Here is an 18,971-nt window from a genome sequence, read left to right as displayed (position 1 = left end):
TATCTTACATGGCAAAAGAGATTTTGCAGATGTGGCTAAATTAAGAATCATAAAATGGGGAAATTATTCTGGATGGTCAGAGTGGGTCCTAAATGTAATCACAAGTGTCCTTAGTAAAGGGAGATAGAGATTTGACACAGAAGCAGAAGCCAAGCTGACCACTGAAGCAAGATGCTGACTTTGAAGATGAAGAGGGGGTCCATGAACCAAGAACAGAAGAAATGTAGCTCTAGAAACTGGGAAGGGCAAGAAAACAGATTCTTCCTTCGAAATCTCAGAGGGGGCAGGGCCCTTGATTTTGGCCCAATGAAACAGACTTCTGACCTCCAGAAATGTAAGAGAATCAATGTGTGTTGTTTCTGAATATCAAGTATGTAGTAAATTGTTATAGTAGCCATAGGAAATTAACACCAGCACTGCATTCACTGCATTATCATTTCAAGTGAGAGTTATCTGTTTCCCCACTAATGTATAACCTCCTCAGGAGACTGTGATGCTCTTGGACCTTGGTATTCCTGGCATCAAACAGAGTGCTAGACACAGAGAAACACTCAAATAAATGTTTGGAGAATGGCTGGAAGGAAGGAAAAAGAGAATCAGAAAAAGAAGAAAAGAGAGGGAGGGGGCTTCAAAATAGAGGGAGTGGTTGACAAAGGCCTATCCTTAAGCTTGAAACCGACAATATGAGTGCAGAGAACTTGGGCAGGGTTGAGCTTCATGCCCTACAATCCACTCCCCAGGAACCAGGAATCCCAAAACAAACTGGCGCAGGCCATTCCTAGGCAGAACATCAGGGTAGAGATCAGGTAGACATCAGTAGATCCTAAGGTGAACCTAACCCACCCTTAACTCTAACCCTTGCCCTAACCCAGGACAGAGGGGCTAAGCATGTCGATTCCTCTGAAAACCCAAAGGTAGCATCATCTGAGGGCTGAGTGTGCAGGCTCAGGATCCACAAAGACCTGGGTTTGTATCCGACCTCTGCTTCCATCTTAAAAGCCTCAGACAAGTTACTGAACTTTTCTAAGGCTCAGTTTCTCACCTGTAAAATAAAAACTAATGATTCTTCCCAAGATTAAATGAGGTGATCAATGATAAGTGTCAGGCATGGAGTAAGAACTCAAGAAATGTGACTTTCTGGCTTTCTTATTTCTGTGTTTCTTTCAAAGCCAGACAGCAGACAATTGGGTAAAGCCCAGTCCCAAGAAAACTGGGGCTGGAAACAAGGCAAGGAACAGGTCCTGGTCAGAGCTCGAAGATTCCAGGTGAGGCCATGGCCGGTGGCTGCAGTGGAAAGAGAAAGGAGGTCCCTGGAGATGAAAGAAGTAGGAGATCACATTGTCCATATGGTAATCAAGGAAGTGGGAATTTGTGTTCATTATTGAAAAAAGAACCTCCCTGCTTCCAGACTCATCTCTACCTACAATCTCCTCCCTCCAGCCACAAGGACTATCTTTCAACAATAGAGCACTGGTCACATGTCACTCCTCTACTGAAAAATGTTTCTACCAACCATATGATTGGAGGGTTAGAGCTTTCAGTCCCACCCCCTGACCTCCAGGAGGTTAAATAAAACACCGATGGTCAATGATTTAATCCACTCCACCTACATAATGGAGCCTCCACAAAAGCCCACAAGGACGAAGTTTGGAGAGCTTTAAGATTGGTGAACAGGTAGAAGAGCTCCATGCCCTTTCCCCACACCCTGCCGTATATATCTCTTCCATCTGGCTGTTCTTGAGTTGTTTCCTTTTATAATAAATCAGTAATTTAGTGAGTGAAAAATATAAATAAGTAAATCAATAAATATGTTTCTATTTCCTCATCATTTTCAGAATACAGAAAGGGTTAGCTCGGTGATGGGTATTAAGGAGGGCACATACTGCGTGGAACACTGGGTGTTATACGAAAACAATGACTCATGGAACACTACATCAAAAACTAATGAGGTGTGGTGACTATGTTTTGTACACAATCTTGCATGTTTTGTACACGATCTCTAGAAAAATACATAAGAAATTGGGAACAGAAACTGGTTGCCTGTTGGAAGGGGGGCAATACCAGGTTTAGGTTACTGGAACAAGGAAGGGCACTTCCTAGTCACTACACCTCCTTTGGTGCACTGGAGATTTCCTATCATATGCGTGGACTTTCTCTTTAGGTATAATTTTTTTAAATCCCAGTTCCAATATTTATCAGCTGTTTGACATTGACAACTCGTTATTTAATCTCACTAGACCTTTGTTTCCTCCCTCATAAAATGAGAATAAAACTATGACCTTCCTCATAAAGTGGGTATGAGCATTAGATGAGATAACACAAGGAAAATGCTCCAAAGAGTGCCTGGTATAAAGTAAGCATTCAATACCATCAGTGCTACCTGTTTCCATAAATACGGTGGGCGAGATACTCTAAAGGGCCCTCCAGTTACAAAATAATTATATGTTGCCTAAGACTTTTAAGTCGTGCTTCTAGGTAGCACTTGCAGGACATAGGGGAAGCATCAAGGTCTTTTTTCTAGTCTGAAAGAGGAGCAGTGAACAGTAAGCTCGGGCGAAATGCACGGAAGCCTGAGAGGTCCCTAGCTCCCAAAAATCCTTTCTAGAGGACCACATCCCTATACCCATTTCACAGATAAGACACACGAAGAATACTGACTAGCCCATGATCATATGATCCTTTGAATAGTAGAATCCCTTCTCCAGTTCAGGTATCCTAACTTCTAGACTAATATATTTTCCCATAATATTTAGTTTATTAAATCCCCTTTACATACAGCTCCACAAAAATCCAATTATTAAGTTTTGAAAAAGATCTGTATTGGATGAAGACAAAACTGAGCTTTATTTTTTTCTCAGGCTTTATGTGTATATTCCTTGCCCCTTGCTGTATCCTTTATATAGTTCTAGGAGAGTCATTTTTGCTAACTAGAATTCTATCTTTAAAATTAATATGTGCAGGGGCACCTGGGTGGCTCAGTCGGTTAAGCGTCTGCCTTTGGCTCAGGTCATGATCCCAGGGTCCTAGGATCAAGTCCCGCATCGGGCTCCCTGCTCGGCCAGGAGCCTGCTTCTCCCTCTCCCTCTGCCCCCCCAACTTGTGATCTCTCTCCGTGTGTCAAATAAATAAATAAAATCTTTAAAAATAAATAAATAAATAAAATTAATATGTGCAAATCCCCTCCCCTCTCCCAAGCTACTGCAACTGGTTCATTCCAAGAGCTCAGGGATAATTATGTGTTTTCATGAACACAGCATGATTAGCCAAACCTGTGGACCTAATCCAACTTTCCTGTTGTATTTTGATGGCAACCATAGAATGGTATTGACGTCATATTCCCTAAGTTTAAAGGGGAAAAAAGCTTTATATTTCTTTCTGTTTGTTTGATTTACAATTCATCTCTCTTCATCCCATTGCTCACTGGATGGGACACAGTTGTAAGAAATAATAAAGATTGCCTCCTCCTGGAGGTTTGGATGTAGGGCACCCTTCCCTGGTCTCAAAGCTACATTTTTTTAAATTTCTATTTTTTTCTATCATATATGGTGAAATTGAAAACATCTTTGTTTCAGTTTTTCATTTGTCACTTTAATCACAAAGCTTTTCCCAATTCCCCTGAAAAACCAAATGTTTTTCAATTTCTTTTATTTTTGTTAGTTTGGATTTTTTTTTGGGGGGGTTGTGTGTTTTGTTTTGTTTGTTTCTCAATTTCTAATTCTAGTGCGAGCCCACCAGCCTGCTTGGTTGTTGTTTATTATTTGTTTGTTAATCAGACTGACCGCATGTAGAAAACAGGATGAGAGTAGAGAGGCAAAGTTTGGGTTGGTTGTTTCTGCCAAGACTTCCTACCTGTGATTTGGGGTAGTTCTTCAGATAAGTCACACCACAACAGCTATTCCAAGGTTTCGCCCAAGTAGGCAAAGCCTACTTACAAAGTCAATATAAATGTGTAACAAAATCATGGTGGCCATCCAGACAGCATGCATTCACAGCAACTAAATTAAGTCAAATCATGTCTCCATTGTCAAAAGAGTAGATTAAAAAAGATCCTGTGTGGCTCGGTCGTTAAGCGTCTGCCTTTGGCTTGGGTCATGATCCCGGGGTCCTGGGATCGAGCCCCGCATTGGGCTCCCTGCTCTGCAGGAAGCCTGCTTCTCCCTCTCCCACTCCCCCTGCTTGTGTTCCCTCTCTCACTGTGTCTCTCTCTGTCAAATAAATTAAAAAATCTTAAAAAAAAAAGATCAAATCTAAGTCTGACAAATATTTCACGTAACTTAATACTCTCTCCCTCGTTTGCCTGTGCTCTCTTTATAGAAGCTCTAAATACACTTGACATTAGGTTTCACCCGCCCAACATATTGTGAGCTTCACTGAACTCCACAAACTCAACTCCCGAAGCTCATGAAAGAGACTCAGAACAAGCCCAAATCCTGGCCTTACAAATTCCTCTCCTGTGTGGAGATGGATGCCAGCCATGAACCGACACATTTGCTTTCCACCGCTCCTGAAGCCCAACTACTCACTGGCTCTAAAGCTCTAACATGGAACAGCACAACAGTGTTGTTGAAAACCTGATTAAGAATGAGCAAATTGTGGATCTCGCAAAGGACACATAATTGCTTTAGAAGGTGCACTGACAAGTTGTCAGAACCCCTTAGGAGTTTTCTTTTGCGAGACAAAAAGCCAAAAGCAAGCAAAAATTTTTATCACAGAAACTGCTGACTATCTAAGGCCACCACGTATCCCCATACAGTTGAGCAACAGCGCAGCTTTTCACTTCTGCCAGAGCTGCTCAAAATACAGACTTCAGAACTAGACCATATGGATTTAAATCCTAACTCCACTAGTTACCAGCAATGTGACCTTGAACAAAGGTCACTTAAACTGTTGATGACTCAGTTTCCTCATCTGCAAAATGGAGCTATAATGGCACTCAATTCACAGAGTTGTTGCAGGGATTGAGTTAGTATATGTTAAGGACTTAGACCAGTGGCTGGAACATCAGAAGTGCTATACAATCTTTTGCCTTTATTAGAAATAATCATTTTCTTGGCTATTCATCCCTCAAATATTTGCTGAGCACATTCTATTTACTTGAGCTCAAAAGATGAGCTTAGAGCCTATGGCAGCAACGCCACTAGTAAAAAGAAACTACTTTAATGGCAGTACATCTTCCTTTGCTCATCAGTTTTCTCAGGAACATTCCAACATTTTCTAAAAATGCCAAGTTCGGGTTGTTTTCCAACTGTTTCATGAGAGTTACTGCATATATACCAAGGGTGAGAAATTGCACTGAAGCGTGGGTGCTGACCAACCAGGTGGGCTCATGGGCTTGTCAAGTGATACCAATCAGTAGGCCAACATGCAGCTTCTGGAATTCAGTCATAAACCTCCACAAAATCAGAAATATCCTCCGGGTTCATCTGTGAAAGTCACACCAGTGCACGCCAAGAGCCTAGGACTGGGTGCCTCCCAATCAAATCACTGCAGACAGAGTTGGGGAGGAGAAATCCCAAGATTTGGCAGGAAGTTGCTTAAAATATGCTTCTTGGCCTCCCTTTTGTCATGTTCCGTAATGCATTTCAACTGATAACAATCCAAGGCAGCATACACTGTTGAAATGCACATCATATGCCCATCAGACTGCTAAGGATTCAGATATCTGTGTGAGAAATAATCCTCACCTTTCAAGAGTTTATATTCTTGCTGAGGAAATAAAATTTATGTGCACATAGGAAACTGAAAACAATGCATGGTGGCATGTTTTTACAGGCCAAATTGACACTACAGATGGAGCTGAGAAAACTCACAGAAGGGAGAAACCAGCGAGGACTAGAAAAATCCGGTTGTTTTTTGGAGGAGGTGATGGGTAAGGTATGCATAGGGGAGAGTGAGAGGTAAGGGTATTCAGGGTATGGACAAAAAGATGGGGAAGCCCAAAGACAGGGCTCAATGTAAATGGATAGGGGTTTTTAGTGCCATTTGTCACTTCATTGCATTTCCACATCCTCTCCTCTTACTGTCTTCTTACTCTATCTGCCCAATGATTTGGCATTTTGGAAGCCTCCAGTCCTTTCTGGGTTTCTAGGTATAATTCTCCTCATTCTAATTTCAACTGGAATAAATCTAGCATAAGTTTTCCTGTTTTTCTCCTTCTTCTACTTGATTGTCAGAGAAAGAAAGACAAAGAAAGAAAACCAGAATGATTATACAAGCCTGTGTTCATATATGTAAGGATTGCAGTTCTCCTTCTTAACATGAGTCACTTAAAAGTTGTTTTTCTCAGCTGGATTAAATCTTCTTTTCAAAGTAATCCACCAGGAAGGATGGAAGGGGTGGGGTTTTCTCAATTCCCTTGGAGAAAGCAAAAGTCCAAAAATGCTTTCCTGTAATCAAACTGCATTTCGAAATAAGGAAAACATCTGGTTTTGTGGTCTTTCCTAGTTCCATTTTCTGAGATAAGACAGTAAAATGATTATTAAGCAGGCTGCAGCTACTTCTAAGCTGTAGCACATCCATATTTGCCAAAGCCTTGGCATCCACTCAAACATTTGCAAGTGGGCAACACCAGCATGCTTACATAAGTTATGGAAGTGAAACATGTGTACAAAAAGTCCTCAAATAACCTAAGAATTGGAGAATAAGACATATGTGATTTGTTTATATTTTATTACTGTTAAAGTCACCCTATTATTTCTCTCGTAGGATAAACAACAGTATTATACATTTATTATCTCAAAAGAGTTGTCTATGATCACCATCTGCATTTTCTTATCTTCCACCCATTCCAAAATCCAAATCAAGTGGATTGCCATTCTCTTTCTTTACCAAAATAAGTTTTCTTAAGGTCAACAATAACCTCAGGTTGCTAGATCCATTGCACATTTTTCCAGTATTATTCCTTCAGTAACATCTACCATCTGCTCTATTCCCTCCTTCTTGAAGTTGTCCCCCATCCTTTGCCTTCTATGACACCACCCTCCCGTGGTTACCCTCTGACCCTTGGGTTGGCTTTCTCATCCTCCTCGTTCTCTCTTTTTTTTTTTATTGTGTTATGTTAATCACCATATATTACATCATTAGTTTTTGATGTAGTGTTCCATGATTCATTGCCTGCGTATACTCTTTTAATCAAAACTCAACCACTGGAGTTAATATATTCCTGTTCTCTCCTCAACCCTTACTCCACATTTTATATCTCCCACTCAGATATCTCCTCGGAGCTTCAGACTTGCAAGCCAACACCTCCCTGACATCTCCACGTGGATGTCAGAAGGGCACCTCAACTCAGCACGATCATAGCAGACCTCTGAGTCTGCCCTCTCTGGGTGGATCTCTTCTTCTGTTCCCTCAGCCAGTGACGGCCAACATATCCATCCACTTGTATAAGCCTGCAACCCAGGGGAAGCTTGTCCCTAGCCCTCTCTATCCAACCAGTCACCAAATCTCACTGATTTTTGCCTCCCTCTTGTGTCACAGATCTGCCCATTTCTCTCCAACTCTACCACCATCTGTGTGTCTCTTTCCTGGCCCACTGCAATTACCTTCCAACTCATCTCCTCCAGCAATGACTCTTGCTCTGCTCCACAGTCCGGTCTGTTTTCCTGCAATTTTTACTCAGTCACTCTGCGGTTCTTGTTTATATCTACATTTTTAAATGAAAATCTTATCTATCTTCCTCTATCTAACATCTTTCACTGGTTTCCCATTGCATTGCCCTGGGAATAAATGAAAAACCCTGATGAAAAAAGCCTGATGCTTATCTCTCTGGCCTCCTCTATTTCCACCAACCCACCTTCTCCACCCTCCATCACAACAGTTACCAGTTCCTTCTCCCCACTGAGTCTCTCTGCACAGGCCTTTCCTCTATCTTTCTCTGCCTAATTAACTCCCATTTAATCTTCAAAACTCAACTCGAGTGTCACTTCCTTAGGGTTGCGTCCTTGAAGCATCTCTTCAAAATAAGCCAAGTCCTCTGGTTTCACACTACATGGCATTCTGCAGTTTTCTCTTTTAGAAATTACATACTTTCCCATGCTCATTTGATTTTTGACTCTGAGTGCAAATAAGGCAAAATCTGCATCTCTTTGGCTTATCACTTTATCCCAACCCCTTGAAGTCTTTGCTCTTTCCTCACCAGCTATTGGGTCATACGAGCTCCAAGCATACTAGCTCCACACAGGACTGATGAGTCGACAGCAGGCTGCATCTTCACGAGGTTCACATGCTCCCACTGAGCCAGGGACCTAGTGTGGCTTCCCTCTGTGTTTTATACTTCAAAAAAGGGTTAAGGCTTCCATGAGACCGATCTACACATGTCAGGAGGAAACAACTTCTAGGTGAGTAGTATGGAGGAAAAACTGCCCCATCTGTGCTCCCCAAGGAATTGCACACGGGGCACAGCAGTCCGTTCTGTCCTTTCTTTTATTCAGAAGCATTTACCGAATGCCAATTTGTGCTAAAGCCCTAGGTACTAGGAGGGACAGGAGATGGATAATAAGAGCTATTATTCATGGAGGGCCTACCATGTTCCAGGATTGTAAATTATAAGTGGCAATTTACAAGCAATATTCTAAGGAAATTACCATTTTATGTATAAGTGAACACTTAACAAACCACAGTACAAAACCAAAGGGAATAAGCAATCCTCTATAATCTACATTATTCCAGATCCTTAACATAGTCTGAGTTAAAGACATTTGAGAATTTTATGAGGTCTCAGAGTTCCAATTAAAACCTACTTTGCCAGGTTCTTAATTATTCAGTAGGACATGAAACGAATTACAACTCCCAGTGGCCAAATACATTGTATCAAGCATCTAGATTAGAAAAACTCTGAGTGCTGATTCAAACAATCGGTTATTTGAAAGATATTTTTAGCTAGCTGTACATTTTGCTGACTCCTAAAGTGAACTTTTCCAAACTGGTTATCTTGCGGTGAGAAAATCCAAACACCATTTATTTATCCAACAAATATTCATGAGTGCCTACCATATGCTAAGAGTTGTGGATACGAATGTGATAAAGTCATAGCCCCTGCCTTCAAGGTGAGGTTACAGAGGATAACCAAGAGATAAAGTAAGAGCTGCAAAGAGGTGCCAAGCAAAAAGTGGGGCACAAAGGGGTTAGCTAGGCCTGGGAACAGGAGGGCTGGAGATAACGATGATACCACTGAGGAAATGACACTTACAATAGTCCTGAAGGGTGTATTCATCCAGCAGATGGAAGGTGAAGGAGGAACGTAAACAAAAACACAAAGGCATAAACGATATGGAAAGTTGGGCAAACACTCAGCAAGGCCAGGGGTAGGTTCATCCCATAGTTAAGCAATGGGGAGCCGTAAAAAGATTTTAAAGAATAAACTAGTTTTTTATTTTATGTTTTTAAGATTTATTTATTTATTTATTTGCCAAAGAGAGAGAGAGAGAGAGGCCAAGCAGGGGGAAGGCAAGCAAAGGGAGAAGAAGGCTCCCGGCCGAGCAAAGAGCCCGATGCAGGGCTCAATCCCAGGACCCTAAGATCATGACCTGAGCCGAAGGCAGACGCTTAACCGACTGAGCCACCCAGGTGTCCCTAAACTGATTTTTTGAACTTGCACAAGGATGTTGGTAGCAGAACTGTTGATGGTAGGCAAAAGGTAGAAACAATTCAAACATCCATCAACTGATGAATAAACAAAATATAATATATCTATACAGTAGATAATTAATCAGCCATTAAAAGGAATGGAGCTCTGACTCATGCCACAACATGGGCGAACCTTGAAAACATTAAACTATGTGAAAAAAGTCAGGCACAAAAGGTCACATGCTGTACGTGTCCATGTATATGAAACATCTAGAATATGCAAACCTAGAGAAAGAAAGCAAATTCGCGGTTGCTGAGGGGGGAAGGGAAGAATTAGGGGGCTTCCCTTTGGGGTGACAAACATATTCTGGAACTAGGGAATGGATGTGGCTGCACGACATGGTGACTGTCATAAATGACACTGAAGTGTACACTCAAAAATGGCAAACTCTACGTTAAATCACAAAAGTGAAACAAAACCAAAAAACTAACAATACAAAAAGTTATAGAGTACAACATAAAAATTCTCCTCCGCCTTCCCAACTCTCCACTCCTGCCCTACAAAAGTATTATTTAGGTTTGTAATTTTAATATTGCCTTCTGGAAATGTGTTTTGTATGTGTGTAGATACACACATACAAACTGTGGGTGCATGGAGGGGGCTGTATGATCACATGATACACTTTTTCTGTCCATTTAAGTTATGGGAGAACATCAGGCCTTTAATATTTCTACAGCATTATATGTAAGCCTAGAAGAACTTGCTTTTAATTAGAGTTACTGTATCACGGCTTTAGCCTTCAAAGATGTTTTTTAACTCATGAATCAATAGCTTGTCGATAAATTGAGGTCGACACCACTGGGTTTTCAGGCGGGGTTTTTACTGAAAAGGTTCATTCTGCCAAAATAATTTTTAAAAACCCACGCTGAGAAGAGAGAGAGCACTGTGGCTATAGAAACAGGACTCATGGGGGTACCAACCTGAGCAGGGCCAAGAGGGGAAGAAAAGACTTGAAGGGTATTTGTTAAGAAGTGGTTTCAGGCAATCGTGCCTGAATAACTAATTCCTGGGTCAAAAATCAGCATTTCACAAGCAGAGGGACCAAATACAATAGTTGAAAGGCTTTGAAAACCGGATCTCAGTTAGAAGTTAAATTTAAAGTTAATGTGATTTATCCTTTAGCATTAATAAACTAGTGGAATTAAGTTAACTAAAAAATGCCTTCACAAAGGAAAAGGGTATGGCTTTTTAGAAAGCAGGAAACAATGTCAAAATCATGCATGAGATAAGATCTTTTGGGAGATGATCAACATGTATTGCTCAATCTTAGAAAATGATTGCTGAGAAATTCCAGGAACAGGAAATGTTAGAGACCCAGAAGGGAAGCAAACTCCGGTTACACCCAGCAGTGTCGCTCTACAGCCTCAAAGAATAAGTCCAATTGTGCTTTTCAAAAATCCCTCTGGGACCTCATCTTACACCTGTCAGAATGGCTACAGTCAAAAAGACAAGAAATAACAGGTGTTGGCAGGGACGTGGAGAAAAAAGAACCCTTGTGCACTGTTGGTGGGAACGTAAATTGGTGCAGTTGCCCTGGAAAACAGCATGGGGGTTCCTCGAAAAATGAAAAATAGAACCACCATATGATCTAGTAATTCTACTACTGGGTATCTACCCACAGAAAATGAAAACACTAATTTGGAAAAGATATGTGTACCCCAATGTTTATTGCAGCATTATTTATGATAGCCAAGATAGGGAAGCAACCCAAGTGTCCATTGATAGATGAATGGATAAAGAAGATGTGGTATAAATATATGATGGACTTAAAAAAGAATGAGATCTTGCCATTTACGACATCTTGCCATTTACGACAACATGGATGTATCCAGAGGGTGTTACGGTGAGTGAAATGAGTCAGACAGAGAAAGACAAATACCATAGGATTTCGCCCTTATGTGGAACCTAAAAAAACGAAACAAATGAATACACAAACAAAAAGCAGAAGCAGACACATCAATATAGACAACAAACTAATAGTTGCCAGAGGACAGGAGGAAGAGGGATGGGCAAAACGGGTGAAGGGGAGTGAGAAATACGGGCTTCCAGTTATGGAAAGAATAATTCACAGGGATAAAAGGCACAGCATAGGGAACAGACTCAGTGGTATTGTGATCGTGTTGTATGGTGACAGATGGTAGCTACGCTCGTGGTGAGCATAGCATATAGACTTGTGGAATCACTGTTGTACATATGAAGTTAATGTACTTTAATTAAAAAAAATATATCTCTGTAATTAGAAATGTCTTTTTTTACACATCACACCTGAATGTCTTTGTATTACACATTACATTCAACGCGCTTTATTGACCATCTAATTGGTACTGAAACAATAGGACAAAGCCGAGGGGCCCTAAGGACAATAGAATTTCAGCCCCCTTATGACAGGAGGCAGCAGGGACTCCTGGAAAGAGCTCAGACCTTGGAAAGCGGACAAGCATGGGTGTGGATCTTGGCTTTGCCATTCACTTGCTGTGACGGCAGCGGAGACAGATATGAGCCTCCATTATTCATTTGTAAAGCAGGGGTGAGGAAGAAGAAAAATATGATCAGGAGGCTATCTCATCTCAGGAATTGCTGATGTACAAAGAATCTGTCAGAGTCTGGCACACAGTATGACTTAACAAATGTTACCTTCTCTCCAGTTCACCTCCCATTTGCCAAAGAACTTCACGTCAGCTCAGTGAGTGAGAACGTTCAATAAAGCTATGTAGCTTTATTGGTATTTGTCTTTCTCTGTCCAACTCATTTCACTCACCATGATGAAAGGTAAAAATGAAATAATTACTTCAGTGAAAGAAAAATAAGAACGGTGGCCAATATTTATTGTGCAATTACTATGTGCCAAATGCTTTACACACACTATCTCATCTGTCCTACCATTGCTTCAGGGTGCTATTGTTGTCCACATTTTGTAGATGAGGCTGCCAAGGTTCAGCTATGTTAGAAAATTCATCCAACTAAGAGGCAGAGTTGGGATTTGAATCCGCATAGTCTGACTCCAGAAGCCATGCTCTTAACCACCAGAAAAACCCTGGTTTCAATATATACGCCAACATTTATGGGAGAACAAAAGGCAACCCATTCCACTTCCAGGATGATGGCCAGGGAAACTTTGGAGAAGAAGATGACATCAGCATGGCGCCTTGAAGGAAGAGCAAGATTTTATTTTGACAGCGGTGGAGTGCAAAGGGGGGTATGAAAAGGAGGACTATTCCAGGCTGTGAGATTGGCACCAGCAAAGGAGGCAAAAAAGAACACGATGTGCTGGGAAACAGTGAGGAACTGGCAGGGACAGACATCCCTCGGCTCACGGACACCTCATGGTGTAAACCAGTCATGGAAATCCTCCCCCCATTCGCCAGAGAGAAGGAAGGAGCAGGAGGAAGTATTAGAACAGCAGGCTGGGGCCAAACACGTCATGCCTAGAATGTGTCATGCCTAGAATGTCGGTCAGGGGCATTTGGATCTCAGAGATAACAGAGAGCCACAGGTAGGTGTAAATGAGGAGATATGTGATTCTACCCATGTTCCAAGAACGGAACTGTCAGGCATGAGGAGGCGGTATCAGAATGGGGGAGAGCAAACAGCCAGGGGGCAACTCTATTCATTTAGACAGAGGCAATGAACGGCTGGACAAGGTCAATGACAATGGAGACGATTGTATGTATATACAAAGGTAGCCAAGACGTAAACTGGCCCGCTTGACTACTGATACGGGTGCCTGAAAAGACACTGACATTTGGGGCCAATAAGAAGACAACAGAGATGGGAAAAGGGGAAGGCAGTAAGCAGTCCTTTGAAAAATAATATGATTCTTTGAAAAAAGCAGTGCAATTGTTAGAGATGCTCTGGGCTGCAATTAATGGAGGTGTAGACAAAAAAGACATTTCATGGGCACCTGGGTGGCTCAGTTGGTTAAGCAACTGCCTTCGGCTCAGGTGATGATCCTGGAGTCTCAGGATCGAGTCCTGCATCGGGCTCCCTGCTCAGCGGGGAGTCTGCTTCCGCGTCTGACCCCTCCCCCTCTCATGTTCTCTCTCTCATTCTCTCTCTCTCTCTCTCTCAGATAAATAAATAAAATCTTTTTTAAAAATCTAAAAAAAGGCATTTCATTCTCACGCAGAAGAAGTCTGAGGGCAATGGGCAGTTCTAGGAACAATTAACTATCCGGTGACGTTATTCATGGATGTATCTGATGATGTTCAAAGACGGACTAGGTAAGTGCCTCTGAGATCCTCTTAATTTTCTCCTCAGAGTCTCAAACAAAGGCGGCAGCAGCTCCACTCCTCACATGAAAGCATCCAAAAAAGGAAGACCTTCTCTCACCACCTTTGTTAAGGAGAAAACTATTTCCAAGAAGCCTCTGAGCCAACCTCCTGCATGTCAGAACGTCATCCCTGGTCACCCTTCACCACCGGGAAGCTGGGAAAATAAGTATCCCACCATATGATTTAATACAGCCACATATTAGCTCTCCAACTCTCTCATCAACTCCAGCTGACTTGACCTAAGTCACTATCAATCCTGTCCACCTCTCTTCATCGCCACTGCTGATAACCGATGAGGTTTATTGGGTGTGTGCTACGTGCGTGCAAGGCATTATTCCACGCACTTCACAATTACTAACTCGCTTAAGCCTTCCAACAACCCTATGAAGTGGATTACGCTAATTATTTTATACATTAGGAAACTGGGAAATAGAAATGTTAAGTAACTTCATCAAATTCACATACATACGTGACAGAAGCATTCTTAAGAATTCCTATCTTACCTAAAACTAATGTAACACTGTGTATCAACCATACTCAAGAAAAAAAGGTACAAAAAGAAATTTGTATCTTAATTGGCACACTACACTGCCTCTTTTTTTAAATATTTTATTTGAGAGTGAGAGAGAGCTCGTAGAGAGAGAGCACGAGTGGGGGGAGGGGCAGAGGGAGAGGGAGAAGTGGACTCCCTGCTGAGCAGGGCTCAATCCCAGGAGCCTGGGATCATGACCTGAGCTGAAGACAAGTCTCAACTTCCCCACCTGTAAGTGGGAATAACAACACGATGGGATACTAAATATGATGTGCTAGGGAACCTGTCAACAAACCCTCATTAGAATCCTTCTTCCCAGATGCATCTTTGTGTCCCATTGGGCCAATGACATGAGCTGGGAGGCTTCACAGCTGAGATCCGGTGGCCTCCCCACTTCTCACATAGTGCCTCGCAGGCCACGGCATTCTTCTCCACTTGTTGGTCTGCATGATGCCACCATGTGGAAATATGCGAAAAATACTAGAGTGAGTAAGAGGTTAAGGGTTTGCTAGTGATGTGGGAAACTAAAGGCAGAAGGAAACGTAGATAAAATTAAATGTCCTTATAACCTGCAGCCCACTGACAGACACTTGAGATAGGCAGATTATAATATTCTTCCAGGATCCTGAGTCTTCTTTAGCAGATCAAAGTCTGTTTGGAACTTCCCTTATCTTTACTTCTCCCAACCCCAAGGTTTATAATCACTTGCTCCTCACAACCCCGGAGCAGCAGAGAACAGCAGGTAAAAACTCTCTCGGGCCACGGGTCTTGTCCCTGTGCTTTAACAAAAGCACCATTTTGCACCAAGATATCTCAAGAATCCCTTCTTGGCTGTTGGTCTGGACCTCACCCTACCAACACCAACACACAAACATTCAAAAACTACATCACTAGGAGCAGAGGGAAAGAAGGCGACAGAATAAATATGGCATGTGTTAGGTATCCACTAAGTGCCAGGCATTTTCATATATTATCTCATTTAATACTTAGCAAAAGAAAATCTGATTCTACAAATGAGGAAACGGAGGTTCAGACAGGTTAAGTGTCTCACTCACGGTCTCAGAGAAAGTAAGTGGTGGAGACCAAACTTGAACCCAACTCTCTGGTTTCTCCACAGGACTTGCTCCTGCCACCCCAGGACACTACCCCCAAAATGATTCTCTTCCTCGCGCTTGGTTCCAGGTAAGTGTGCATTAAAAGACCCAAGGCTTCTTTTAGGCAAGTTTAAGGTCAACCTGATCCTGTTCTAGGTGGGAAGAATTGGCTATTTAGTAGTATGGGAGCATACAGCATCTCAAAATTTCATTAAATATCTGCAAATAAATTACACATGCTAGAGTCTTCCTTTTAAAAAGGTACATGCCACTCAAGTAGAAAAACTAACTCTGAATTCAAAATGCCCCATACTAAAAGGTTGATTAGAGAATTTTTTTTAATTAACCTAATTTTGAATGAGCTTTAATTAATGAATTAAAAGTAGTCATTATCATACTCTGGGTCTAAATGAAGTTACATGACATGAAAGCTGAGGTCTAAAAGGAGAGAGAAGACAGAGGAAGTCATTCTCCCCTCTCTCACATTCAACCCTAGACATGAGCTCGAAACGAAGAACTAGTTCCCAAGATCCCATAGAACTGGTTCCAACACACAACCCATACACTGTGGTTACCCAAAATGTAATCCACCTACTGCCTGCCTCCAAATCTCCTGGGACCTTGGCTGGAATGCCATTTCCGGGGCCTGCTCCAGGCATATAAATTCACATTCTCTGAGGATGACTCCCAGGAACCAGCACTTTAACAAACACCCCCTAGATGTTTCTGATCATCCCAAAGAGTGCGAAGAACAGCTTTAGGAGCTCAGTAAAAATGTAAACGTCATGATGACTCCACATATTTATTTTACGGGGAGTTAATTTGGTATAAGAAACTTGACTTTTTTTTTTTAAGATTTTATTTATTTGACAGAGAGAGCACAATTAGAGGGAGAGAGAGGGAGAAGCAGGCTCCCTGCTGAGCAAGGAGCCCGATGTGGGACTCGATCCCAGGACCCTGGGATCATGACCCGGGCCGAAGGCAGCTGCTTTACCGACTGAGCCACCCAGGAGTCCCTGAACCTTGACATTTTTTGAATAAATATTATCCCAGCAACTATAAAGGCAAAGCATTCCCACTTTCAAAATGGGGGAAATCAAATCTTGAAATATATACGGCACATTCTCCCCTTACACGTAGTCCACAATCAACTGCCTTGCAGCTAGAAGAGAAATCAACAGTTACCACCAATTCACTGATTAGGATGTTTCACAAGGCACTCGATTAACTCACCTTTGTATTCAATTCCTAGTTAATTTTATCTTGTGAGGGAATGGCATTTTTCTAAATTTTTAACTTCAGTATGCTCCTTAGTGGAGAATAGACTCCCTGAGTCAACGGTTTCCTTCTTCTGTACAATCCCCAGAAGAGGTAATTTTTTTTTTTTTTTTTAGATAAATTATTTCCTTCTCTGACTCCTCTCTACTGGTTGAAGACAGTCTTCAAACCCACCCTCTTGCCTGCTAGCTTACCAATTAAAGTTCCGGATATGGGCAATTAATTTTTAAAAAGAAACCCAAGAGTTGAACAGCTCCTGGTGATTAGGCAAGCTCCTCTTTATCCCTCCCCAGTTTAGAGGTCTCTGTTCCGTTGTTTCTTGGGACTTGCCCCAAGCTTAAGGGTTCCTCCAAACTTGAGGGTCAAGGACACAAGGCAATAATTAAACAGTCTCCCCATCTGGGGGAGCTCTGACAGTTCCATCACCTTGGAAAACAGCAGCAGGCTCCCTGAATATGCACAGAGAGAATAATTTTTATGCACCATAAGAAAACAGGGTTCACTTATCCCCAAATGTAAGAGTCACGATTCAAAACTGTCACTGACTGGGAAGCATCTTTAGTCAGGAATAGTATCTTCAAGCTGACAAGTCACAAATAGGTGTACTTTTGCTAACCAGACTGGTAGTTGGGAAAAAGCTCAAAAATATCCCATCCTCATCTTTATTTTTTTCTGCTAAAAATGGAATGGCTTCCACTTACCAAACTAGCCAAGCCACTGCTGATGGAGGTACCACCTCCGGCACGGGGCGTATGCACAGTAAATATTAGACATCAGGTTACCTAGGTCGTTTGTAGAAATCCCGATTTTGGAAAAAGAAATACAGAAGATACACTCATAGAAGACATTTTGAGCCTTAAAATGGAACTGCTTGCTTTGATGCAAATGGGCAAATGGCTATGGGGAGGCAGGGGGGGACATGGATAATTTCTCTCAGACTATCCTTTCTAGTATTATAAGTTATCTAGTTGGAGTCGTTGGTACATTGTCTGTTGAGTGAGCAAGTGAATGAAATCAGTTCTTTGCTTATTATGTGCGCTGAAAAGGGCTAACCAACATTAACCAAGTGACCCCTCCTCTCTTGTTTCTTCCACAATAAATTCAATCAGATTTATGGAGCGCCTAGCCTGTGCCAGGCACTGTGCCAGGCGCCGGAGATACAAAGATGAATGAAGCAAAGTTCAGGTTTCTTAACGATTTCTTAAGATTTGCGAGGGCATAGCCCCGCTCCCCCTTCCACTGCAGCCTGGACGGCTGCTAACCAGTCGTGGGAGTGCGTACTCTACAGCTCCCTGCTTCTGGGAGCGCGTTACTCCCAGGCCAGCCCACGAACCTAGCGACAGGGCTCTCCCCGCGTTCCCCAAGAGTCAAACAATCAAGTTCAACTCAGGAGCTGCGGCTCTCGCTCCGCGCGGAGCGACTCCGGGCTGCGCAGCGCACCGCGCGGGATTCCTTCCACCTGTCCGCGCGCCCGTCGGGGTGCGCCAGACCCCGCGCCCGCTTACTTTGCCGCTGTCGCTCACGCCGAGGAGGTGATCCCGCAGCACCTCCATGGGGCAAGTCCAGGTGGAGTGGATGAATGTCCCTCGGAAGATGTGCGCCAGGGACGGCATCGGGGCGGCACACATGTCAGCGGCGGCGCGCGGCGCGGGGTTCGCGAACCGAGGAGAGCGCACCCGGCGGAGGTGAGGCGAGGGGTCCCTGCGACTTGCGGGCTGCTGCTGGGCGCACCTGCTGGGGCCTCGGACTGCCCCCGCTTTCCCGAGCAACAGCCTGCCCCCTGCAGGCCGCGCCCAGGGGCGGGCTTCCTGCCTCCTCGATGCCAATAGGATTTTTCTCCTGTGACTTGGCTCCGCGCTCCCTTGGGGTGTGGTCTTTCTCTCCTCCCTGTGTTAGTTTTTGATAGGTTAACTCTTTGAGTTTCCAAAATCATTGCTCACAACGCAGTACTTTTAACCTCGGGTGGCTGAGTTACCGACCCAGGGGAGAGAGGAGAGGGAGATAAAGGAAGGGGCAGGAGGAGCCCAGGGTTCCAGCCCTGTTCCTTAGCTGGTCACTAAATTTGCTATCGCTCCCTGTCCCCCAGCCTCCTCCACCTTTCTTTATTGGCATACCTAGAGTTGCGTCTGCCTGATTTCTCTTGCCCTTTAAACCTCGGGCTATTTGTG

General features: G+C 43.0%; 1 protein-coding gene across 1 annotated transcript in view; it reads right to left on the bottom strand.

Annotated features, from left to right (window-relative positions):
• The window catches only part of GDA (guanine deaminase), a 71,545-nt gene extending 53,000 nt beyond the window's left edge, over positions 1-18,545 (bottom strand). Inside the window, exon 1 of the mRNA XM_028089090.2 lies at positions 18,309-18,545. Coding sequence (XP_027944891.1) covers positions 18,309-18,431 — 123 coding nt within the window. The 5' untranslated portion in view covers positions 18,432-18,545. The remainder of the gene's footprint in view (positions 1-18,308) is intronic.
• Positions 18,546-18,971: the final 426 nt, after the last annotated feature.

This window comes from Eumetopias jubatus, unplaced genomic scaffold (genome assembly GCF_037043125.1).
Source record: "Eumetopias jubatus isolate StellerSeaLion01/CBP00866 unplaced genomic scaffold, mEumJub1_p1.0 scaffold_15, whole genome shotgun sequence".
NCBI classification, from domain to species: domain Eukaryota; kingdom Metazoa; phylum Chordata; class Mammalia; order Carnivora; family Otariidae; genus Eumetopias; species Eumetopias jubatus.
This window is presented reverse-complemented; position numbering and strand designations above follow the sequence as displayed.